Source organism: Oncorhynchus clarkii, chromosome 30, assembly GCF_045791955.1.
Source record: "Oncorhynchus clarkii lewisi isolate Uvic-CL-2024 chromosome 30, UVic_Ocla_1.0, whole genome shotgun sequence".
NCBI lineage: Eukaryota > Metazoa > Chordata > Actinopteri > Salmoniformes > Salmonidae > Oncorhynchus > Oncorhynchus clarkii.
Genome location: NC_092176.1, coordinates 38,601,821 through 38,628,762, shown reverse-complemented (window position 1 = coordinate 38,628,762; position 26,942 = coordinate 38,601,821). Strand labels below are relative to the sequence as shown.

The following is a 26,942-nucleotide window of genomic DNA, read 5'->3' as shown; positions in this document are numbered from 1 at the left end:
CTGAGAACCCTATACAGTTTGGTTAAGAGACATTACTGAGAACCCTATACAGTTTAGAGACATTACTGAGAACCCTATACAGTTTAGAGACATTACTGAGAACCCTATACAGTTTGGTTAAGAGACATCACTGAGAACTACATAAGGTTTGGTTTAGAGACATTACTGAGAACTATATAAGGTTTGGTTTAGAGACATTACTGAGAACTATATAAGGTTTGGTTTAGAGACATCACTGAGAACTATATAAGGTTTGGTTTAGAGACATCACTGAGAACTATATAAGGTTTGGTTTAGAGACATCACTGAGAACTATATAAGGTTTGGTTTAGAGACATCACTGAGAACTATATAAGGTTTGGTTTAGAGACATCACTGAGAACTATATAAGGTTTGGTTTAGAGACATCACTGAGAACTATATAAGGTTTGGTTTAGAGACATCACTGAGAACTATATAAGGTTTGGTTTAGAGACATTACTGAGAACTATATAAGGTTTGGTTTAGAGACATCACTGAGAACTATATAAGGTTTGGTTTAGAGACATCACTGAGAACTATATAAGGTTTGGTTTAGAGACATCACTGAGAACTATATAAGGTTTGGTTTAGAGACATCACTGAGAACTATATAAGGTTTGGTTTAGAGACATCACTGAGAACGGATCAGCTGTGGGTCTCCATTGCCTCTTGTTGAATGTGTACGGGGGTTGGTACAGTATTTGTACTGGGGGTAGGTACAGTATTTATACAGGGGGTTGGTACAGTATTTGTACAGGGGGTTGGTACAGTATTTATACAGGGGGTTGGTACAGTATTTATACAGGGGGTTGGTACAGTATTTATACGGGGGGGTTGGTACAGTATTTATATGGGGGGTTGGTACAGTATTTATACGGGGGTTGGTACAGTATTTATATGGGGGGTTGGTACAGTATTTATACGGGGGGTTGGTACAGTATTTATACAGGGGGTTGGTACAGTATTTATACGGGGGGTTGGTACAGTATTTATACGGGGGGTTGGTACAGTATTTATACGGGGGGTTGGTACAGTATTTACACGGGGGTTGGTACAGTATTTGTACTGGGGGTTGTTAATGACGGTGTGCCTGGGTGAGGTCCTTATGAAGGGGAACATTTCCCCATGATGATAATTAGGTCCTAATGTTATATTACAATAAGTTATCTTTATGATCCAACCTGGGATGACATGCTGGGAAGCTGCAGCAACACCATCAGCAAGTGAACCCACAACATCGTCAGGGAGCCCACCGATATTCTTACATATACCCCCCAGATTCATTCAGTCCTGAGTCTGCACAACTCTGCCAGGACCTAGGATCAAGAGAGACGCTCAAGTGTTTTAGTACTATATCTCTTGACACAATGATGAAAATAATCATGGCCTCTAAACCTTCAAGCTGCATACTGGACCCTATTCCAACTAAACTACTGAAAGAGCTGCTTCCTGTGCTTGGCCCTCCTATGTTGAACATAATAAACGGCTCTCTATCCACCGGATGTGTACCAAACTCACTAAAAGTGGCAGTAATAAAGCCTCTCTTGAAAAAGCCAAACCTTGACCCAGAAAATATAAAAAACTATCAGCCTATATCGAATCTTCCATTCCTCTCAAAAATTTTAGAAAAGGCTGTTGCGCAACAACTCACTGCCTTCCTGAAGACAAACAATGTATACGAAATGCTTCAGTCTGGTTTTAGACCCCATCATAGCACTGAGACAACACTTGTGAAGGTGGTAAATGACATTTTAATGGCATCGGACCGAGGCTCTGCATCTGTCCTCGTGCTCCTAGACCTTAGTGCTGCTTTTGATACCATCGATCACCACATTCTTTTGGAGAGATTGGAAACCCAAATTGGTCTACACGGACAAGTTCTGGCCTGGTTTAGATCTTATCTGTCGGAAAGATATCAGTTTGTCTCTGTGAATGGTTTGTCCTCTGACAAATCAACTGTAAATTTCGGTGTTCCTCAAGGTTCCGTTTTAGGACCACTATTGTTTTCACTATATATTTTACCTCTTGGGGATGTTATTCGAAAACATAATGTTAACTTTCACTGCTATGCGGATGACACACAGCTGTACATTTCAATGAAACATGGTGAAGCCCCAAAATTGCCCTTGCTAGAAGAATGTGTATCAGACATAAGGAAGTGGATGGCTGCAAACTTTCTACTTTTAAACTCGGACAAAACAGAGATGCTTGTTCTAGGTCCCAAGAAACAAAGAGATCTTCTGTTGAATCTGACAATTAATCTTAATGGTTGTACAGTCGTCTCAAATAAAACTGTGAAGGACCTCGGCGTTACTCTGGACCCTGATCTCTCTTTTGATGAACATATCAAGAATATTTCAAGGACAGCTTTTTTTCCCCATCTTCGTAACATTGTAAATCAGTAAGTTTTTGTCCAAAAATGATGCAGAAAAGCTAATCCATGCTTTTGTCACTTCTAGATTAGACTACTGCAATGCTCTACTTTCCGGCTACCCGGATAAAGCACTAAATATACTTCAGTTAGTGCTAAATACGGCTGTTAGAATCCTGACTACAACCAAAACATTTGATCATATTACTCCAGTGCTAGCCTCTCTACACTGGCTTCCTGTCAAAGCAAGGGCTGATTTCAAGGTTTTACTGCTAACCTACAAAGCATTACATGGGCTTGCTCCTACCTATCTCTCTGATTTGGTCCTGCCGTACATACCTACACGTACGCTACGGTCACAAGACGCAGGCCTCCTAATTGTCCCTAGAATTTCTAAGCAAACAGCTGGAGGCAGGGCTTTCTCCTATAGAGCTCCATTTTTATGGAACGGTCTGCCTACCCATGTCAGAGACGCAAACTCGGTCTCAACCTTTAAGTCTCTACTGAAGACTCATCTCTTCAGTGGGTCATATGATTGAGTTTAGTCTGGCCCAGGAGTGGGCGGGTGAACGGAAAGGCTCTGGAGCAACGAACCGCCCTTGCTGTCTCTGCCTGGCCGGTTCCCCTCTTTCCACTGGGATTCTCTGCCTCTAACCCTATTACAGGGGCTGAGTCACTGGCTTACTGGGGCTCTCTCATGCCGTCCCTGGAGGGGGTGTGTCACCTGAGTGGGTTGATTCACTGATGTGGTCATCCTGTCTGGGCAGGACTCTAGTCTGTCGTAAGGACTGACCCCCTCCTGGACAGGACGCTAGTCTGTCATAAGGACTGACCCCCTCCTGGACAGGACGCTAGTCTGTCGCAAGGCCTGACCCCCTCCTGGACAGGACGCTAGTCTGTCGTAAGGCCTGACCCCCTCCTGGACAGGACAATAGTCTGTCGTAAGGCCTGACCCCCTCCTGGACAGGACGCTAGTCTGTCGTAAGGACTGACCCCCTCCTGGACAGGACGCTAGTCTGTCGTAAGGACTGACCACCTCCTGGACAGGACGCTAGTCTGTCGTAAGGCCTGACCCCCTCCTGGACAGGACTCTAGTCTGTCGTAAGGCCTGACCCCCAATACATCTTCTTAATGCTGAGGGCCAAGCAGAGAGGCTTCAGGCACCATGTTTTTAGAATCTTTGTTTGGTGTGACTCGACCAGGGATAGATCCACCCCACCCTTCCTATCTCAGGGTGGACACTCTAACTCAGGCTCACTGATTTGCTGATACTTCTACAGTGACTGTCATAGTAGCAGTTTAGTTTAGTTTATTAGGATCCTCATTAGCTACTGCGCATGCAGCTGCTACTCTTACTGGGGTCCACCTAAAACAAATACATGACAAAGAACAGTAATAGACAAGAACAGCATAAGATATTACATCAAATTCAAAATACAAAAATCCAATAAGATTTATGCATAGGAAAGTCAACCAAGAGACAAGAAAAATACTATTTGCGTGTGGCGCCACAGAGAGAAGAGACAGTATGTTCTGTAGTCAGTGTATATTGTCGCTGTAGGAGTGATGGATATTATAACACCTTAATTAGCTCTGTAGTCTTCTGTACTTCTTTAATACAAAAAGTGTATTAATTAGATCTTGGAATATTAACCACAAGTGGATTCACTTCATTCAAAATGATTGAAGATAAAACCAAGAGGTTTTACAACTCATCTGGTTGATAGAGCCCTGGGATAAAGCTTATATTGAGGCCAGAGACATTGTTTGAATGTGGCGCCACAGAGTGAGTGATATAACTGTAGTGTGTAAAGGCTTTGTCCCACATTACACCCTATTCACTTTATAGTGAACTACTTTTGACCAGTAAGTACTCTATATAGGGAATAGGGTGCCATTTGGGACTCAAACATTGTCACTATAGGAGTGGTCCTTATAATACCACTCTGACTGAAGCAGTGGGCTGTGTGGCGCCTGTTGTCTCCTGCAGATAGTGATCAATGGTATTACTGATGAATTACAGATTCTATGCAGTACTATTTACCATGTCCACCCTTAGCAATGTCCTGTCCCTTACCTAATTGTTTATTCACTGGGCTGGCCTTTTGACATTATCTGGAATACAATTTGTTCAATCAGCATTTCAAATAGTATCAGAATTTGTTGTCACACCTAATAGGCTTCCATATGTCTCTTGGTAATATAGGGTGTGTTCTCATTGGATAAGCAGTCCTACATACCACCTGGGGTGAGATCTTTATAAACAGCTAGATGGCACAGTAAGGACCATCAGCAGTTGGGTGACTAGAGAAGACAGACGTCCAGCTCAAGAATATCCAGGTAAGACATGATCTGTTCTTCTGTTCTTCTACCCCTCTCTCTCTCTCTCTCTCTCTCTCTCTCTCTCTCTCTCTGTCTCTATCTTCCTCTCTCTCAGTCGCTGTCCCTCTCTCTCTCTCTGTCGTTGTCTCTCTCTCCTGCTTTATCTCTTCTGTGTCGCTGTCTGTCTGTCTCTCTCTCTCTCTCTCTTCCTTCACTGGTCTCTTAATACTGAGAATATGTCCTGAACTGTATTTTTACTCCACCTCTCTGTTTAGAGAGTTTGTAAGGTAATGTTAGTTTTAAGCTCTTATGGACATGTTTATATCTTCCCCTCCTCTCCTCTTCTCTCTCCTCTCTCTCAGACAGTGTACCATGGCCTCTCTCTCTCTGTCCCTGGGACTGCTGGTGCTATGCACCCTGGCTCTTGTACACTGTGACCTGTATGACGGCCACGTCAGGGTGTGGGGCCTTAGTGCTTCCAACCTGAAAGGAGACCTCCTCTCCCAGCCAGACCCCTACGTCAAGGTGAATTGAATGTAATGACATACCCAAATCTAACTGCATGTAGCTCAGGTCCTGAAGCAAGGGTATGCATATTCTTGGTACCATTGGAAAGGAAACACTTAGAAGTTTGTGGGAATGTGAAAGGAATGTAGGAGAATATAACACGATAGATCTGGTAAAACACAATACAAATAAAAAATGTTTTTGCTGTATTTTTTTGTACCATCGTCTTTGAAAAATTGTGCACTCTCCTCAAACAATAGCATGGTATTCTTTCACTGTAATAGCTACAGTAAATTGGACAGTGCAGTCAGATGAACAAGAATTTAAACTTTCTGCCAATATCAGATATGTCCATGTCCTGGGAAATGTTCTTGTTACTTACAACCTCATGCTAATTGCATTAGCCTACGTTAGCTCATCCTTCTCGCAGGGGACCAACCAATACTTAATAAAGTCTACTGACAACATTATCTTCTTTAGGTGTGGTGCGGCCCCACCTTTGGTGGCATGAGCAGCATTCTGAAGAACCAGGCCAACCCCACCTGGCCCGGCGAGTTCAACTTCGTAGACATCATCCATAAGTCTGTCCTGAAGCTGGAGGTGAGTTTCCCCCCTTATTATGCAAAGCACTTTGAGCACTGGAAAAGCACTATGTAAATCAAATCAATTATTATTACAATGATGATGATGATAATGAGGAGGAGGAGAAAGAGTAGGAGGAAGAGGAGGAGAAAAGTTGTAGGAAGAGGAGGCGGAAGAGTATTATTATGATATTGTCATGATTTTAAAGATGATTTATTATTATTATGACTTTAAATTATTATTATAAATTATAAATTATTATTATTATTAGGTGTGGGATGATGACGCCGGACCAGATCACCGCCTGGGAACCTGCACCACCACCATCCGCCGAGGAACACACACTGAGACCTGCCACCTGAAGAAAGGCACCGTCTACTACACCTACAGCTACGACTACAGTCACTAGAAGGAACATCATGATGGTTAGATTGTAACCTATGACCTTTATGACCTTGTGTCTGATTGGTTATCTCACCCTGTCACTCATGTATTCACTCCTTAGAGCATCATTTAAAAAACTTGCTTTACAGCAAGATGGTCTCAGTCTGGCTTTATCATGTTTCTGAATTGTTTTAGGATTTCTCAGAAGATGCATTAGAAGATGGTCTCAGTCTGGTTTTATCATGTTTCTGAATTGTTTTATGATTTCTCAGAAGATGCATTAGAAGATGGTCCATATCATATTAAAAGAGATAAATCGATATTTCTACTAGATTTGAAACCATTCAATATTTACCTTTTACAGTGTAACGACGTGGCCCTTTTGGGTATATATTATGCTCCCCCCCTAGTCTCTCTCCCATCCCAGGTTTTACAACGGTCATATATTCCTGCTAGAAACTCTCTCTCTTCACTTCCATGGAGTATGGAGGGAGAGAGACTATGGAGAACAAAGACTTTCTTCTTCCCAAAACTCTTTAATTGGAGAATTAAACAATATTTATATTTTTGAGAATGTGGGAATGTTCTGTGGACACTTCAGGGACAGTCATGTCGAGTTTGTTTTCTTTGGTGATCTCATGAGGACAGGAAACACACATTACTGTGTCTTTGGTTTAGCACACTTCTCAATTACGGGGTTATCATCTAAATGTGGTGAGACCTATGTGATTACATATAAAACTATTTGTGAAAAGATGAAATGTGATGGTTGCCTTCTAAATGAGAGTATGGATTTTCAAATCAAGTTTAACTAGTCAGTTACAGTTTGGCCTTCTTTCATTATCAGCATTTCAGATAAATACAACATTTCCCCATGGTGATAATGAAGTCCTTATGTTATGTTATGTTGATCCAACCTGGGATGACATGGTGGAAGCTAAGCTGCAGTATCACCATCAACATGGGAACCCACAATGTCAGGGAACCCTCTGTTATACTTACAGTTACATATGACCCCCCCATGTGGAAATGAACTGAATGATAATTCATAATGGTATATTATCAACAACAACAAAAATATAGAGAACTGCTGGCTAGGATTCCTAAAGCTTCTCAGAGTAGGACTGCTGAGCCTTGTGGCCAGTGTTGCCTTTCATACAGTGGTGTAAAGTACTTAAATAAAACAATTTTTAAAGTACTACTTAAGTAGGTTTTTTGAGCATCTGTACTGTATTTTACTATTCACATTTTTGACAACTTTTACATTCACTTCACTACAGTCCTAAAGAAAATAATGTACTTTTTACTCGATACGTTTTCCCTGACACCCCAAAATACTGATTAAATGTTGAAAGCAGCACAGAGAAACGGTCTAATTCACACACTTATCAAGAGAACATATCCCGACTGCCTCTGCTCTGGCAAACTCACTGAAGACAAATGCGTGTCGCTGCCTATACAAAAAAAAAAATATATAATACTAGTTCAGTCTGGTTGGCTTGATATAAGGATAAGATATTATTTATACTTTTGATACTTACAGTGCCTTGCGAAAGTATTCGGCCCCCTTGAACTTTGCGACCTTTTGCCACATTTCAGGCTTCAAACATAAAGATATAAAACTGTATTTTTTTGTGAAGAATCAACAACAAGTGGGACACAATCATGAAGTGGAACGACATTTATTGGATATTTCAAACTTTTTTAACAAATCAAAAACTGAAAAATTGGGCGTGCAAAATTTTTCAGCCCCTTTACTTTCAGTGCAGCAAACTCTCTCCAGAAGTTCAGTGAGGATCTCTGAATGATCCAATGTTGACCTAAATGACTAATGATGATAAATACAATCCACCTGTGTGTAATCAAGTCTCCGTATAAATGCACCTGCACTGTGATAGTCTCAGAGGTCCGTTAAAAGCGCAGAGAGAATCATGAAGAACAAGGAACACACCAGGCAGGTCCGAGATTCTGTTGTGAAGAAGTTTAAAGCCGGATTTGGATACAAAAAGATTTCCCAAGCTTTAAACATCCCAAGGAGCACTGTGCAAGCGATAATATTGAAATGGAAGGAGTATCAGACCACTGCAAATCTACCAAGACCTGGCCGTCCCTCCAAACTTTCAGATCATACAAGGAGAAGACTGATCAGAGATGCAGCCAAGAGGCCTATGATCACTCTGGATGAACTGCAGAGATCTACAGCTGAGGTGGGAGACTCTGTCCATAGGACAACAATCAGTCGTATATTGCACAAATCTGGCCTTTATGGAAGAGTGGCAAGAAGAAAGCCATTTCTTAAAGATATCCATAAAAAGTGTTGTTTAAAGTTTGCCACAAGACACCTGGGAGACACACCAAACATGTGGAAGAAGGTGCTCTGGTCAGATGAAACCAAAATTGAACTTTTTGGCAACAATGCAAAACGTTATGTTTGGCGTAAAAGCAACACAGCTGAACACACCATCCCCACTGTCAAACATGGTGGTGGCAGCATCATGGTTTGGGCCTGCTTTTCTTCAGCAGGGACATTGAAGATGGTTAAAATTGATGGATGGAGCCAAATACAGGACCATTCTGGAAGAAAACCTGATGGAGTCTGCAAAAGACCTGAGACTGGGACGGAGATTTGTCTTCCAACAAGACAATGATCCAAAACATAAAGCAAAATCTACAATGGAATGGTTCAAAAATAAACATATCCAGGTGTTAGAATGGCCAAGTCAAAGTCCAGACCTGAATCCAATCGAGAATCTGTGGAAAGAACTGAAAACTGCTGTTCACAAATGCTCTCCATCCAACCTCACTGAGCTCGAGCTGTTTTGCAAGGAGGAATGGGAAAAAATGTTGGTCTCGATGTGCAAAACTGATAGAGACATACCCCAAGCGACTTACAGCTGTAAGTCACAAAGTATTAACTTAAGGGGGCTGAATAATTTTGCACGCCCAATTTTTCAGTTTTTGATTTGTTAAAAAAGTTTGAAATATCCAATAAATGTCGTTCCACTTCATGATTGTGTCCCACTTGTTGTTGATTCTTCACAAAAAAATACAGTTTTATATCTTTATGTTTGAAGCCTGAAATGTGGCAAAAGGTCGCAAAGTTCAAGGGGGCCGAATACTTTCGCAAGGCACTGTATCTAGCCAATTCACATCGGTTACACCTCCATCATTCTTAAATGGAAGAAGTTGGGAACTACCAAGACTCTTCCTAGTGCTGGCCGCCCAGCCAAACTGAGCAATTGGGGGAGATGTTCACTATGACAGAGCTCCAGAGTTCCTCTTTGGAGGTGGGAGAACCTTCCAGAAGGACAACCAACTCTGCAGCATTCCACCAATCAGGCCTTTATGGTAGAGTGGCCAGACGGAAGCCACTCCTCAGTAAAAAGCACATGACAGCTTGCTTGGAGTTTGCCAAAGGGCAGCTAAAGGATTCTCAGACCATGAGAAACAAGATCCTCTGGTCTGATGAAACCAAGATTGAACTCTTTGGCCTGAATGCCAAGCGTCACGTCTGGAGGAAACCTGGCACCATCACTACGGTGAAGCATGGTGTTGGCAGCATCATGCTGTGGGGATTTCTTTCAGCTGCATGGACTGGGAGATTAGTTATGATCAAGGGAAAGATAAACGGAGCAAATTATAGAGATTCTTGATGAAACCTGCTCCAGAACGCTCAGGACCTCAGACTGGGTTGTAGGTTCACCTTCCAACAGGAAAATTACCCTCAGCATACAGCCAAGAGAACAGAACACAGGAGTGGCTTCGGGACAAGTCTGAGAACGTCCTTGAGTGTCCCAGACAGAGCCTGGACTTGAACCCGATGGTACATCTCTGGAGAGACCTGAAAATAGCTATGCAGTAACGCTCCCCATCCAACCTGACAGAGCTTGAGAGGATCTGCAGAGAAGAATGGGAGAACCGACCCAAATACAGGTTTGCCAAGCTTGTCGCGTCGTACCTAAGAAGACTTGAGGCTGCAATCGCTGCCAAACGTGCTTCAACAAAGTACCGAGTAAAGGGTCTGAATACTTATGTAAATGTGATATTTCAATTTTTTTATTTTATACATTTAAAAAAATGTCTAAGCCTGTTTTTGCTTTGTAGTTATGGGGTATTGTGTGTAGATTGATGAGGAGGAAAAACAATGTAATCCATTTAAAAATAAGTCTGTAATGTAATAAAAATTTGGAAAAGTCCATGGGTCGAATACAATCCGAATGCACTGAATGATACGGAATCCAGATTAGGACATCCTCAATTCTCAAAGAAATTAAGTACAAATGTATGTATCACAATTTATTTTTGAAATGCATGTTTGATATCCTAGCTCACTTTCTGCCTTTTCTAGCTTAAATTGTTTCCTTCCTTGCTTGCTTTCCTTGATATCTTTCCATCTTAACTACTTTTCCTTTCCCCTTTTCCTAGCTTCCTGGCTCCTTTTCCTTGCTCCCTTTCCTTCCCTGGCTTCCTCTCATATCCTCCTTTCCTTGCTCACTTTCCTTCACTTGCTTCATCTCCCCCTTTCTTAGTTCCCTTTTCTTTCCTAGCTCCCTTTCATCCTATCCTTTCCCTGGCTTCCTGTCCTTGGTCATTCCTCTTTTCCATTCCTTATTTCTTATCTTCTGTTTCTTGACCCCTGTCTTTCCCTTCCTCCACTCATTTCCTTTCCTCGCTCTCTTTCCTCCTATCTTTTCCGCATTTTCTATCTTTTCCTCCTTTTCTAGCCTCTCTCCTCCTTTTCTTGCTCCCTTTCCTTCCCTAGATTACTTTCCTCTCCTCCTTTTCTTGCTCCCTTTCCTTCCCTAGACTAATTTTCTCTCCTCCTTTTCTAGATCCTGTTCCTCATTTCCTAGCTTTCTTTCCTAATTTGCTTGTTCCCTTTATATCGCTCACTAACTTTACACTTATCATTTCCTTGTTTCCTTTCCTTTCCTCCTTTCCTAGCTTCATTTCCTTGATCTCTTTTCATCTTTTATCTTCCACTCTTTTGCTTTCCTCGCTCCCTTTCCTCCTCCTTTCCTAGCTTCCTTTCCTCTTTTCCTTACTCCATTTACTGGTGTGGAGGGTTTTAGAGTGGTTTCTAACATGTCTAATATATTTGCATATTGCATTATAGTCAATGGCAAGTGATGACTCTGCAAAATGTGACAACCTCATACGTACATTGCATTGAATAGACAATAAAACATTCAAGTTAAAAATACACATAAAACACGTTTGACATTTACTTTAGAAGATACTTAAAGAGTTGATTAAGTGGACACTCAAACACAGGGTGAAGTGGCAAAAGAAAGGTATGGGTGACTTTGTGTCTTTCAGTCCTGGCCTGTTAATATAGACAGCATGTTAGTACTACAGGTGACCTTCCTGACACATGTCCTCGCCAGGCAGGTAAACAGTCTCTGAAGTGGGACTTGAAAAGGAACACCGCAAAGTCCAGGCACAGGTTGTCTTCAGCCATGAAGTGAGGGCAGTGATAATACGTTTAGTACATCCATGATCCTTGTATCCTGGGTATGCCGTGCCGAAGATGATTTGGCATCTGGATGCTCTGAAGCTGGCCAACAACTTTTTAATATTTAAAATATTATGAGAGATCAAAATACAATTTACACACTATTCATATATACATTTTCATGTTCTTATATACAGTAAAGTTACATTAGATCTTTAGAAAGAGGATACAGTATATTTTTTATCTGTTTTTTAAAGATAAATTGGCTTTATTCCTGAGTAACCTCCGGTGGCACAACATTAATGTAACAGTAGTAGTAATGTACAGTAGAAGGCCCAAAGTCACTACTGTAGTAGGAGGAAAGGAACGAAAGAGATCAAGGAAAGCAAGCTAGGAAAGGAGGAAATGAAGATAAGAAAGGAAGCTAGGATACCAAACAGATACGTTTCTAAAAAAGTAGAGGCTCCTCAGAGGTGGAAGGGGAGGACCGTCATTCTCAGTTAATATCATACAAATAGTGAAAATTTAAAAAAACATTACTAAATATATTCTCGTCACCAAATAATTAATTAAAACACACTATTTTGCAATGAACATTAGCCTCAACAGCACTCTAGGTTAGCACAATGGTGTACCTGGAGGACAGCTAGTTTCCATCCTCCTCTGGGCACATTGACTTCAATACAAAAACCTTCCATAGACTTACACAGTAATTATGACGTCCTCAAAACTAGCAGAGCCCTTGCAGCATGAACTGACATGTTGTCCACCAAAGGATCAGAGAATGAATCTAGCACTAAAAGCATAAGCTACAGCTAGCAAGCACTGCAGTGCATAAAATTTGGCGAGTAGTTGACTCAAAGTGAGAGAAAGACAATAGCCAAACAATTTTTAACAAATTAATTTCTTTAAAAATGAAGGAGATGCAAGAGAGAGAGAGCAAGAAAGAGAGATAGACAGCTAGCTATATTTCATTGTATTTTTTTTTCACATTCACTTAGCTTGCGAATGCAGCTAGCTAGTTTACCCTACACAAATCCCCGGCTCAAACAGAGAGGGATGCTATGTTAGCTAGCTGACTATGACTATCCAACACTGGAACTCTTCCAAGTCAAGGTGAGCTTTTGGTTTTATTTAGTTATTGCCACAGAGGCCCACCGGTGTAAATGCTAAACTGCTTGCTGACTATACACTGTACTGCATGATTGTAGCTGGTTTACCAACGCGTTACTTCTAGTAGCTATGTTGACTATGGCGTTAGCTAATACTGTGACAATGATGTAGGCTGTGTGTAGTGGTTAGCATCACAGAAGCGAAGGGAAAAGGTGAGAGGAGTGCGAGTAGATGCAAGAAGGAATTACAACGAGCAAAATGTTCATGCTGGTTGTATGCGCCTGCTATGAATGTGAACTGTGTTTGTGTATGATCAAGGGTGTATCCATTCTGGCAATTCTGTTGAAAAACTTTTCTTTGAAAAACTGAAGCAAACAGAAGTGAATGGGGATAAACGTACATGAATTTGTCCAAAAGAAACTCTAATTTGCAACTGTTGGACTAATGATTACACTCTGGATAAGTTAGATGCAGGAAATAGTGTGCAAGGTGGTATTGAATGTGTCACTGTCTGTCACAAAATGTTTTTATTTCGACCTGTTATGTTATAAACTTTCATTCACATGCTAGGTTGTAGCAACATCATGGTGGGTATTGGGAAAATGTTAGTATCACGTAGTAGCCTAAACCTGTCACTGTTAAACTGAACTGGGTGAATGGAATATGAATGAGGAGGGGAGGGGAAGGGAAGGAGATGCCATGGAAGATATAAACATGTCAATAGAGCTTGATAATAACACCTCAAACTGTATTGAGAGAGGTGGAGTAAAAATATAGTTTATAGATCAGGACATGATATCAATATTAAGAGATTAGTCAGTTGAAGAAGAGAGAGATAGATGGACAGAGAGAGAGAGAGATAGATGGAAGACACCAGAACAATCCTGAGTCAGCAGAAAAACAGGCGAGCAAACCTTTGCTGAGAAGTCATCCAGTGTACTCAACCAAACGGACAATCAATTTCTATATCTGCTATTCTGCCAATCTAAAAGTGCTTTAAGGAACGCCACTCACTGTCTGCAATCAACTGAATCCCAGCCACAGTCTACAGAGATGACAAAGGTAGGAGGGGTGCCCACACAGAGAGAGAGAGAGATAGAGAGAGAGAGAGAGAGAGAGAGAGAGAGAGAGAGAGAGAGAGAGAGAGAGAGAGAGATTAACAGAATAACAGCACCAGAAAGTAGAACAGCACCAGAACAGATCATGTCGTAACTGGATATTCTTGAGTCTGTCTTCCTCTAGTCACCCAACTGCTGGTGGTCCTTACTGTGCCATCTAGCTGTTTATAAAGAGCTCACAGATTCTGATACTATCTAAAATGCTGATTGAACAAATTCTATTCCAGGTAATGTCAAAAGGCCAAACAGGTAAGGGTGGACATGGTAAATAGTACTTCACAGAATTTTGAATATGTAAATTATCAGTAATACCAATGGTCACTATCTATAGGAAGACAACAGGCGCCTCACAGCCACCTGCTTCAGTCAGAGTGGTATTATAAGGACCACTCCTACAGTGACAATGTTTGAGTCCCAAATGGCACCCTATTCCCTATATAGAGCACTACTGGTCAAAAGTAGTTCACTATAAAGTGAATAGGGTGTAATGTGGGACAAAGCCTTTACACACTACAGTTATATCACTCACTCTGTGGCGCCACATACAAACACTGTCTCTGGCTTCAATAGAAGCTTTATCCCAGGGCTCTATCAACCAGATGAGTTGTAAAACCTCTTGGTTTTATCCTCAATCACTTTGAATGAAGTGAATCCACTTGTCGTTAATATTCCAAGATCTAATGAATAAACTTTTTGTATTAAAGAAGTACAGAAGACTACAGAGCTAATTAAGGTGTTATAATATCCATCACTCCCACAGTGACAATATACACTGACTACAGAACATACCCCTGTCTCTTCTCTCTGTGGCGCCACACGCAAACGTCTGTCTGTCTGTCTGTCTGTCTGTCTTTACGTACTACAGGATCTTAGCCAAAACTGCCAAGGGATTTTTTGAATGTTTGAATTATGTTAATCTACACTTTTGAATGTTGTCGTTGTGATGTCATCCCACAGCTGATGTACACCCATGTGGATCTAGACTACAACTTTCTGTCATCTTATCAGAGAGGGGTTTGAGATGCAGTTATAAAACAGGCTGTTATTGATTAATCACTTTCCTAAAAGCGCTGAGACAGGAGGTAGATATTTGCTAAAAAAAATGGTAGTGCTTTGGAGACGGTGTCTTCCCTCAAAATCTCTGAAATCCATCAGTAAAGCTACAAATGTATAATCACTGACAAATATTAAGACAGCTGAGGGTTCCTGCCCCAGGAAGCATTCCATACTACGGGCTCCATCTGTAACTGTGGTTGAACAGATCACCAGCCGTTCGTCAGCTGATCTGAAACTGTGGTGCAACAGGTCCACAGGTGAAAGAGAGAGAGAGAGAAATGCCCAGAACAGCAACACAATTAGACCCAACCTAATCATGAGAAAATGAAAAGATAATTACTTGACACATTGGAAAGAACTAACAAAGGGGACGTTTAGTAGCAGTACTAGTAGTGTAGAAGGCTCAACGCCACTGCTGTAGTCGGAGGAAAGGAAACTGGGAAAGGAAGAAAGGGAGCCAGGAAATGAGAGGAAAGGAAACTAGGGAAGGAGGAACGGAAAGGTAGTTAGGAAAGGATAGGAGGAAAGGGAGCTAGGAAAGTGAATGAGGAAAGGAGGACATATATCAAGGAAAGGAAGCTAGGAAAAGAGGAAAAGAACCTAGGAAAGAAGAAGAGTAAAGGACATTAGGAAAGAAAGCAAGGAAATTAGAAACGGGATCAGGATAAGGTGAAGAGGAAAGGAAATTAGGAAAGAAAGCAAGGAAATTAGGAACGGGATCTGGATAAGGTGAAGAGGAAATTAAGCTAGTATGGGAAAGGGGGGAGAAGATGCTAGGAAAGGAGGGAAGGAAATTAGAAGAAGATAGGAGGAAGATAGCTAGGAAAGCAAAGGAGTGGAAGAAAGGAGCTGTACATCAAGCTGCCTCACGCTACAGAAACAGGAGATGGACTCCTGACCCTAATTTCCTCCAATTGTAAACATTTACTTTTGTCATCTGGCATACAGACAAATTAGCAGTTCTATATCTTATCTCATGTTATTCTAATCTACACATTTGCTAGGCTGAAATAAACTTTTTTTACGTTTTAAAGCCAATTTCCTTCTATTCTACACATTTTGCAATGAGACTAGCAGATGATATTGCGGTTGTAGCGAAATGCTTGTGTTCCTAACTCCAACAGTGCAGTAATATCTAACAATATACAAATGTAAAAGTGAAAGAATGGAATGAAGACATTTTGAAATATTAGGACAAGCACTGTTGGTGTCTGTAGTATAAATGCACACATATAAATACAGTTGAAGTCGGAAGTTTACATACACTTAGGTTGGAGTTATTAAAACTAGTTTTTCAACCACTCCACAAATTTCTTGTTATCAAACTATAGTTTTGGCAAGTCAGTTAGGATATCTGTGTGCATGACACAAGCAATTTGTCCAACAATTGTGTACAGACATATTATTTCACTTATAATTCACTGTATCACAAATCCAGTGGGTTTGAAGTTCACATACACTAAGTTGACTGTGCCTTTAAACAGCTTGGAAAATTCCAGAAAAGGATGTCATGGCTTTAGAAGGTTCTGATAAGCTAATTGTCATACTTTGAGAAATTTGGGGGTGTGCTTACATTCAAACTCAGTGCCTCTTTGCTTGGCATCATGGGAAAATCAAAAGAAATCAGCCAAGACCTCAGAAAGAAATGTCTAGACTTCCACAAGTCTGATTCATCCTTGGGAGCAATTTCCAAACGCCTGAAGGTACCACGTTCATCTGTACAAACAATAGTACGCAAGTATAAAAACCATGGGACCACGCAGCCGTCATACTGCTCAGGAAGGAGACTTGTTTTGTCTCCTAGAGATGAACATACTTTGTTGCGAAAAGTGCAAATCAATCCCAGAACAACGGCAAAGGGCCTTGAGAAGATGCAGGAGGAAACAGGTACAAAAGTATCTATATCCATAGTAAAACAAGTCCTATATCGACATAACCTGAAAGGCCGCTCAGCAAGGAAGAAGTCACTGCTCCAAAACCGCCATAAAAAAGCCAGACTACGGTTTGCAACTGCACATGGGGACAAAGATCATACTTTTTGGAGGAATGTCCTCTTGTCTGATGAAACAAAAATAGAACTGTTTGGCCATAATGACCAACGTTATGTTTGGAGGAAAAAGGGGGACGCTTGCAAGCCGAAGAACACCATCCCAACCGTGAAGCATGGGGGTGGAAGCATCATGTTGTGGGGTTGCTTTGCTGCAGGAAGGACTGGTGCACTTCACAAACTAGATGGCATCATGAGACAGGAAAATTATGTGGATATATTGAAGCAACATCTCAAGACATCAGTCAGGAAGTTAAAGCTTGGTCGCAAATGGGTCTTCCAAATGGACAATGACCCCAAGCATACTTCCAAAGTTGTTGCAAAATGACTTAAGGACAACAAAGTCAAGGTATTGGAGTGGCCTTCACGAAGCCCAGACTTCAATCCCATATACAATTTGTGGGCAGAACTGAAAGTGCATGTGCGAGCAAGGAGGCCTACAAACCTGACTCAGTTACACCAGCTCTGTCAGGAGGAATGGGCCAAAATTCACCCAACTTATTGTGGGAAGCTTGTGGGAGGCTACCCAAAAAATGTGTTGGCTGGCCCTCGCTTCATACTCGTCGCCAAACCCACTGGCTCCATGTCATCTACAAGACCCTGCTAGGTAAAGTCCCCCCTTATCTCAGCTCGCTGGTCACCATAGCATCACCTACCTGTAGCACGCGCTCCAGCAGGTATATCTCTCTGGTCACCCCCAAAACCAATTCTTTCTTTGGCCGCCTCTCCTTCCAGTTCTCTGCTGCCAATGACTGGAATGAACTACAAAAATCTCTGAAACTGGAAACACTTATCTCCCTCACTAGCTTTAAGCACCAACTGTCAGAGCAGCTCACAGATTACTGCACCTGTACATAGCCACCTATAATTTAGCCCAAACAACTACCTCTTTCCCTACTGTATTTATTTATTTTATTTATTTATTTTGCTCCTTTGCACCCCATTATTTTTTATTTCTACTTTGCACATTCTTCCACTGCAAATCTACCATTCCAGTGTTTTACTTGCTATATTGTATTTACTTTGCCACCATGGCCTTTTTTGCCATTACCTCCCTTATCTCACCTCATTTGCTCACATCGTATATAGACTTGTTTATACTGTATTATTGACTGTATGTTTGTTTTACTCCATGTGTAACTCTGTGTCGTTGTATGTGTCGAACTGCTTTGCTTTATCTTGGCCAGGTCACAATTGTAAATGAGAACTTGTTCTCAACTTGCCTACCTGGTTAAATAAAGGTGAAATAAATAAATACATTTCACCCAAGTTAAACAATGTAAAGGCAATGCTACCAAATATTAATTGAGTGTATGTAAACTTCTGACACACTGGGAATGTGATGAAAGAAATAAAAGCTGAACTAAATTGTTCTCTCTACTATTATTCTGACATTTCACATTCTTAAAATAAAGTGGTGACCCTAACTGACCTAAGACAGGGCATTTTTACTTGGATTAAATGTCAGGAAATTTGAAAAACTGAGTTTAAAGTTTTGGTTCCAACCACCCTGTCTTTGTTAGACGCAGAGTAGGTGAACGGATGATCTCTGCATGTGTGGATCCCACCGTGAAGCATGGAGGAGAAGGTGTGATGGTGTGGGGGTGCTTTGCTGGTGACAGTGGTTTATTTAGAATTCAAAGCACACATAACCAGCATGGTTACCACATCATTCTGCAGCGATACGCCATTCCATCTGGTTTGCACTTAGTGTGACTATTATTTGTTTTCAGCAGGACAATGACTGAAAACACACCTCCAGGATGTGTAAGGGCTATTTGACCAAGAAGGAGAGTGATGGAGTGCTGTGTCAGATGACCTGGCCTCCACAATAACCCGACCTCAACCCAGTTGAGATGGTTTGGGATGAGTTGGACCACAGAATGAAGGAAAAGCAGCCAACAAGTGGAGGAGGAAATAGATCAAGGAAATGAGGAAAGGAACGTAGGAAAGTAGAAGAGTAAAGGAAATGAGGAAAAAAGCTAGGTAATGAGGAATGGGATCAAGAAAAGGAGGAGATTAAGCTAGGAACGGAGGAAAGGAAATAAAATTAGGAAAATATATGAGGAAAGGGAGTTTGGAAAGACCGTGGGCTGTCACATTGTGATTGTCCAATGGGCTGTGACGTTATTAATGACCACATTGTGATTATCCAATGGGCTGTCACATTGTTAATGACCACATTGTGATTGTCCAACGGCTTGTCTTGTTGTTACTGATATCAATGCCGTCAAACATAATCTTCTCTCCATGGGCCAGGCTCCATTATTTAATCAGCTTGAGATACTGTAGTAATTTGCCACCAATTATGACCAATTCTCTATGGGTCATTAATAACTACTTTGCTTGAATGTCAAATTCTGTCTCTGTGGTGTCGTGGTCCAAGCAGGGGTGAGATACATTTTATTCACTGGGAGATTCTCATTTGGCCAAAAGTCTGTCCTCTCCTCGACTCCTCTGTCCTCCTCTGTAAGTTGTTCTGAATAAGAACGTCTGCTGATTGCTGATTGACTAAACTGTAAATGTAATGCTCTGCTCTCAGATGTTTTCCTGTTCAAGAACCTCTATTAGGTAGTTAACAGAAACAGTCAACAGAAACCACCTGTTGGTGGAAATCAGTCTCTAGTTCGGAGGTGCTTTGTGGACACGGGCCCTGATCTAGACCCGTATTCATGAAGTGTGTTCATAACAGTTTGGCTAATTAGATCATATTGAAGCAGATTGTTCTGGACTAGGAAAACCTGATCCTAGATCAGCTCCCCTAATCTGAGACACTATGAATAAGGGACAGGTCTCCCCTGATCTGAAAACAGTGGTGGAAAAAGTACTCAGTTGTCATACTTGAACAAAAGTAAAGATACCTTAATATAATGACTGCAGTAAAAGCGAAAGACACCCAGTAAAATACTACTTGACTAAAAGTCTAAAAGTGTTTTGTTTAAAATATACTTAAGTTTCAAAAGTATAAATCATTTCTTATCCTTATATCAAGCCAACCAGACTGAACTAGTATTATATATATATTTTTTTGTATAGGCAGCGACACGCATTTTTCTTCAGTGAGTTTGCCAGAGCAGAGGCAGTCGGGATATGTTCTCTTGATAAGTGTGTGAATTAGACCGTTTCTCTGTGCTGCTAAGCTTTCAACATTTAATCAGTATTTTGGGGTGTCAGGGAAAACGTATCGAGTAAAAAGTACATTATTTTCTTTAGGACTGTAGTGAAGTGAATGTAAAAGTTGTCAAAAATGTGAATAGTAAAATACAGTACAGATGCTCAAAAAACCTACTTAAGTAGTACTTTAAAAATGGTTTTATTTAAGTACTTTACACCACTGTATGAAAGGCAACACTGGCCACAAGGCTCAACAGTCCTACTCTGAGAAGCTTTAGGAAACCTAGCCAGCAGTTCTCTATACAACAGTGCTCCCCATCTGGTGTGATTAAGTCATATTTTTGTTGTTGATAATATACCATTATGAATTATCATTCAGTTCATTTCCACATGGGGGGGGGGGGGGGTCATATGTAACTGTAAGTATAACAGAGGATTCCCTGATGTTGTGGGTTCCCATGTTGATGGTGATACTGCAGCTTAGCTTCCACCATGTCATCCCAGGTTGGATCAACATAACATAACATAAGGACTTCATTATCACTATGGGGAAATGTTGTATTTATCTGAAATGCTGATAATGAAAGAAGGCCAAACTGTAACTGACTAGTTAAACTTGATTTGAAAATCCATACTCTCATTTAGAAGGCAACCATCACATTTCATCTTTTCACAAATAGTTTTATATGTAATCACATAGGTCTCACAACATTTAGATGCTAACCCCGTAATTGAGAAGTGTGCTAAACCAAAGACACAGTAATGTGTGTTTCCTGTCCTTCATGAAACAAACTCGACATGACTGTCCCTGAAGTGTCCACATACCATTCCCACATTCTCAAAAATATAAATATTGTTTAATTCTCCAATTAAAGAGTTTTGGGAAGAAGAAAGTCTTTGTTCTCCATGGTCTCTCTCCCTCCATACTCCATGGAAGTGAAGAGAGAGAGTTTCTAGCAGGAATATATGACCGTTGTAAAACCTGGGATGGGAGAGAGACTAAGGGGGGGCATAATATATACCCAAAAGGGCCACGTCGTTACACTGTAAAAGGTAAATATTGAATGGTTTCAAATCTAGTAGAAATATCGATTTATCTATTTTAATATGATATGGACCATCTTCTGATGCATCTTCTGAGAAATCATAAAACAATTCAAAAACATGATAAAGCCAGACTGAGACCATCTTGCCGTAAAGCACGTTGTTTTAATTGATGCTCTAAGGAAGTGAATACATGAGTGACAGGGTGAGATAACCAATCAGACACAAGGTCACAAAGGTCATAGGTTACAATCTAATCATCATTCTGTTCCATCTAGTGACTGTAGTCGTAGCTGTAGGTGTAGTAGACGGTGCCTTTCTTCAGGTGGCAGGTCTCAGTGTGTCTTCCTGGGCGGATGGTGGTGGTGCAGGTTCCTAGGCGGTGATCTGGTCCGACGTTATTATCCCACACCTAATAATAATAATCATCATAATAACAATAATAGTAAAAATAATCATGATAATCTTCTTCCTCTTCATCATCATCATCATCTTCAACATCATAATAATCATTGATGTGATTTACATAGTGATTTTCCAGTGCTCAAAGCGCCCTGCATAGTAATGGGGGAAACTCACCTCCAGCTTCAGGACAGACTTGTGGATGATGTCTACGAAGTTGAACTCGCCGGGCCAGGTGGGGTTGGCCTGGTTCTTCAGAATGCTGCTCATGCCACCGAAGGCTGGGCCGCACCACACCTAAGGAAGAAAATGTTGTCAGTAGAATGCATTAAACATTTTTTAAATTTTATTATTGTGCTTTTAATACTGAATGATTTTTAATGTATGTACAGTTGGCTCACTTGAATGAGGAACCAAGTATTTTAAAATTAATGAATTAATTTGTTTGTTTGTTCATTTGTTCATTTGTTTTTATTATTACTTCACCTAACAAGTAACAAGCCAATCACTGACATTTTCATGGTCACATGTCACTGTAGGCTACTTTATATCCAAACAAATGACAGCTGACTGTCTACTGTTTACTGTTTGATTATTGCTGTGTCTCTGTCCTTCTGTGTTATGATGTCTGTCCTGTCTGTAACATCACTGTACTTCTGTTTTATCTCCCCACCTGACAGTTTGTTGTTGTAAATAAGAATGTTTTGTTAACTGACTGTTCGGGTTAAATAAAGAACAAATAAATTAATAAATTCACCTTGACGTAGGGGTCTGGCTGGGAGAGGAAGTCTCCTTTCAGGTTGGAGGCACTAAGGCCCCACACCCTGACATGGCCGTCATACAGGTCACAGTGTACAAGAGCCAGGTTGCATAGCACCAGCAGTCCCAGGGACAGAGAGAGAGAGGCCATGGTACACTGTCAGAGAGAAAGGAGAGGAGGGGAGGGGAGGGGAGTTGAAGATATTAACATGTCCAGAAGAGCTTGAAACTAACACTACAAACTGTATTCAGAGAGGAGGAGTAAAGGAGTTGAAAGATCAGGATATATGATCAATATTAAGAGATTAGTCAGTGGAAGAAGAGAGAGAGATCGATGTACAGAGAGAGAGAGAGAGAGAGAGAGAGAGAGAGAGATAAATAAATGGAAGACACCAGAACAGTTCTGAGACAGCAGAAAAACAGGCTCTTATTCAATTGCAGATAGTGGCTTTCCAGAAGTGTGTTTGATTTAACCACCAGCATATCCTGGATGGAGGGAGATGACACTTGATCTCCAACCAAACTGACACTTCATTTCTATATCTGCTATTGTACACATTTAAAAGCACTTGGAAGGGCACTCACTGTTTGCAATGGACTGAATCCCAGTTGATGAGAGAGAGAGAGAGAGAGAGAGAGAGAGAGAGAGAGATAGAGAGAGAGAGAGAGAGAGAAAATAAGAATATAACAGCACCAGAACAACAGATCATGTCTTACCTGGATATTCTTGAGCTGGACGTCTGTCTTCTCTAGTCACCCAACTGCTGATGGTCCTTACTGTGCCATCTAGCTGTTTATAAAGATCTCAGCCCCCCCCCCCACCCTCCCCAGGTGGTACGTAGAACAACTTAGTGATGACCCAATCAATGAGAACACACTTTATATTACCGAGAGACATATGGAAGCCTATAAGGTGTAACAACAAATTCTGATACTATTTGAAATGCTGATTGAACAAATTGTATTCCAGATAATGTCAAAAGGCCAGCCCAGTGAATAAACAGTTAGGTAAGGGAGAGGACATTGCTAAGGGTGGACATGGTAAATAGTACTGCATAGAATCTGTAATTCATCAGTAATACCATTGATCACTATCTATAGGAAGACAACAGGCGCCTCACAGCCACCTGTTTCAGTCAGAGTGGTATTATAAGGACCACTCCTACAGTGACAATGTTTGAGTCCCAAATGGCACCCTATTCCCTATATAGAGCACTACTGGTCAAAAGTAGTTCACTACAGAGTGAATAGGGTGTAATGTGGGACAAAGCCTTTACACACTACAGTTATATCACTCACTCTGTGGCGCCACATACAAACACTGTCTCTGGCCTCAATAGAAGCTTTATCCCAGGGCTCTATCAACCGAATGAGTTATAAAACCTCTTGGTTTTATCCTCAATCACTTTGAATACAGTGAATCCACTTGTGGTTAATATTCCAATATCTAATTAATAAACTTTTTGTATTAAAGAAGTACAGAAGACTACAGAGCTAATTAAGGTGTTATAATATGCGTCACTCCCACAGTCACAATATCCACTGACTACAGAACATACCCTGTCTCTTCTCTCTGTTGCGCCGCACACAAACGTCTGTCTGTCTGTCTGTCTGTCTGTCCGTCTGTCCGTCTGTCCGTCTGTCCGTCTGTCCGTCTGTCCGTCTGTCCGTCTGTCCGTCTGTCCGTCTGTCCGTCTGTCTGTGCTACAGGATCTTAGCCATATCTGCCAAGGGATCTTTTTAATGTTTGAATTATGTTAATATTCACCTTATAATTTTTTATTATGATGTCATCCCACAGCTGAAGTACACCCATGTGGATCTACAGATTCTGTCATCTTATCAGAGAGGGGTTTGAGATGCAGTTATAAAATGGGCCATTATTGATTAGTCACTTTATTAAAAGCGCTGAAACAGTAGATAGATATTTGCTAAAAAATTGTAGTGCTTTGGAGACGGTGTGTAAAATCTCTCAAAATCTCTGAAATTCATCAGTAAAGCTACAGATGTATAATCACTGACAAATATTAAGACAGCTGAGGGTTCCTGCCCCAGGAAGCATTCCATACTACGGGCTCCATCTGGTCCCCAGCCGGCCGTCAGCTGATCTGAAACTGTGGTAGAACAGGTCACCAGCTGGTCGTCAGCTGATCTGTAACTGTGGTGCACCAGGTCACGTCACCAGGCGGTCGTCAGCTGACACTTCATTGTCCCACACCTCCAGTTTCAGGTTGTCTTTGACCTCCATGTCATTGCAGATTAACTTGTTACTCCAGGTGGTGTAAGGTTTGTTGTTAATGATTTCTTCATTGCCAGGAGAGATGGCTCAATAACAAACCTTTACGAAGACATATTCTTTGGATCAGAATCTTTTTTTGAATTTGGATCAGGCAGAGTTGAAAAAAAAAACTATATCTCAGACTGGCCAGTAAAAAGAAAAGATCAAGAACACAGACACGAGACCGAGGAACTCTGCCTAGAAGGCTAGCATCCCGGAGTCACCTCTTCAATGTTGACGTTGAGACTGGTGTTTTGCGGGTACTATTTAATGAAGCTGACAGTTGAGGAATTGTGAGGCGTCTGTTTCTCAAACTAGACACTCTAATGTACTTGTCCTCTTGCTCAGTTGTGCCCCGGTGCCTCCCTCTCATCTTTCCATTCTGGTTAGTGCCAGTTTGCTCTGTTCTGTGAAGGGAGCAGTACACAGCGTTGTACGAGATCTGTAGATTCTTGACAATTTCTAGCATAGAATAGCCTTCATTTCTCAGAACAAGAATAGACCAACGAGTTTCAGAAAAAGTGTTTCTGACCATTTTGAGCCTGTAATCAAACCCACAAATGCTGATGCTCCAGATGCTCAACTAGTCTGAAGAAGGACAGTTTTATTGCTTCTTAATTAGAACAACAGATTTCAGCTGTGCTAAAATAAGTGCAAAAGGATAGTCTAATGATCAATTAGCCTTTTAAAATGATAAACTTGGATTAGATAACACAATGTGCCATTGGAACAGAGGAGTGATGGTTGCTGATAATGGGCCTCTGAATGACTATGTAGATATTCCATTAATAATCAGCCGTTTCCAGCTACACTAGAAATTTAGAACATTAACAATGTCTACACTGTATTTCTGATCAATTTGATGTTATTTTAATGGACAAAAAATGTGCTCTTCTTTAAAAAACAGAGCGCAGAGAGCATCATGAAGAACAAGGAACACACCAGGCAGGTCCGAGATACTGTTGTGAAGAAGTTTAAAGCCGGATTTGGATACAAAAAGATTTCCCAAGCTTTAAACATCCCAATGAGCACTGTGCAAGCGATAATATTGAAATGGAAGGAGTATCAGACCACTGCAAATCTACCAAGACCTGACCGTCCCTCTAAACTTTCAGCTCATACAAGGAGAATACTGATCAGAGATGCAGCCAAGAGGCTCATGATCACTCTGGATGAACTGCAGAGATCTACAGCTGAGGTGGGAGACTCTGTCCATAGGACAACAATCAGTCGTATATTGCACAAATCTGGCCTTTATGGAAGAGTGGCAAGAAGAAAGCCATTTCTTAAAGATATCCATAAAAAGTGTTGTTTAAAGTTTGCCACAATCCACCTGGGAGACACACCAAACATGTGGAAGAAGGTGCTCTGGTCAGATGAAACCAAAATTGAACTTTTTGGCAACAATGCAAAACGTTATGTTTGGCGTAAAAGCAACACAGCTGAACACACCATCCCCACTGTCAAACATGGTGGTGGCAGCATCATGGTTTGGGTCTGCTTTTCTTCAGCAGGGACAGGGAAGATGGTTAAAATTGATGGGAAGATGGATGGAGCCAAATACAGGACCATTCTGGAAGAAAACCTGATGGAGTCTGCAAAAGACCTGAGACTGGGACAGAGATTTGTCTTCCAACAAGACAATGATCCAAAACATAAAGCAAAATCTACAATGGAATGGTTCAAAAATAAACATATCCAGGTGTTAGAATGGCCAAGTCAAAGTCCAGACCTGAATCCAATCGAGAATCTGTGGAAAGAACTGAAAACTGCTGTTCACAAATGCTCTCCATCCAACCTCACTGAGCTCGAGCTGTTTTGCAAGGAGGAATGGGAAATAAATTAAATCTCTCGATGTGCAAAACTGATAAAGACATACCCCAAGCGACTTACAGCTGTAATCGCAGCAAAAGGTGGCGCTACAAAGTATTAACTTAAGGGGGCTGAATAATTTTGCACGCCCAATTTTTCAGTTTTTGATTTGTTAAAAAAGTTTGAAATATCCAATAAATGTCATTCCACTTCATGATTGTGTCCCACTTGTTGTTGATTCTTCACAAAAAAAACAGTTTTATATCTTTATGTTTGAAGCCTGAAATGTGGCAAAAGGTCGCAAAGTTCAAGGGGGCCGAATACTTTCGCAAGGCACTGTATGTAGTGATACAAATAAATGTAGCTAGTAGTGGAGGAAGACATTTTATAGATAAACGCAGAAGTAGCATGCTTTCCTCCTTCCAGATAACAACAGCTGATTCAAAGGGGGTGAGGTGGAGTTTAAAACACTTCCACGCTAGAACCTGAAAGGATACTCTTGTGAATCCTCTGCTGAAGTAGGTAATCAAGGAGGAGAGCAGACTCCTCCTTTACCT

At 41.1% G+C, this 26,942-nt stretch overlaps 1 protein-coding gene across 1 annotated transcript; it reads left to right on the top strand.

The window, feature by feature from the left end:
• Window positions 1-4,705: 4,705 nt before the first annotated feature.
• LOC139389542 (perforin-1-like) lies at window positions 4,706-6,294 on the top strand. The gene is made up of 4 exons (XM_071136360.1): window positions 4,706-4,732; window positions 5,077-5,239; window positions 5,702-5,821; window positions 6,075-6,294. The coding sequence occupies exons 2-4, from the start codon at window positions 5,087-5,089 to the stop codon at window positions 6,210-6,212; spliced, it is 411 nt and encodes a 136-aa protein (XP_070992461.1). The 5' UTR covers window positions 4,706-4,732; window positions 5,077-5,086; the 3' UTR covers window positions 6,213-6,294.
• The last annotated feature ends 20,648 nt before the right edge of the window (window positions 6,295-26,942 follow it).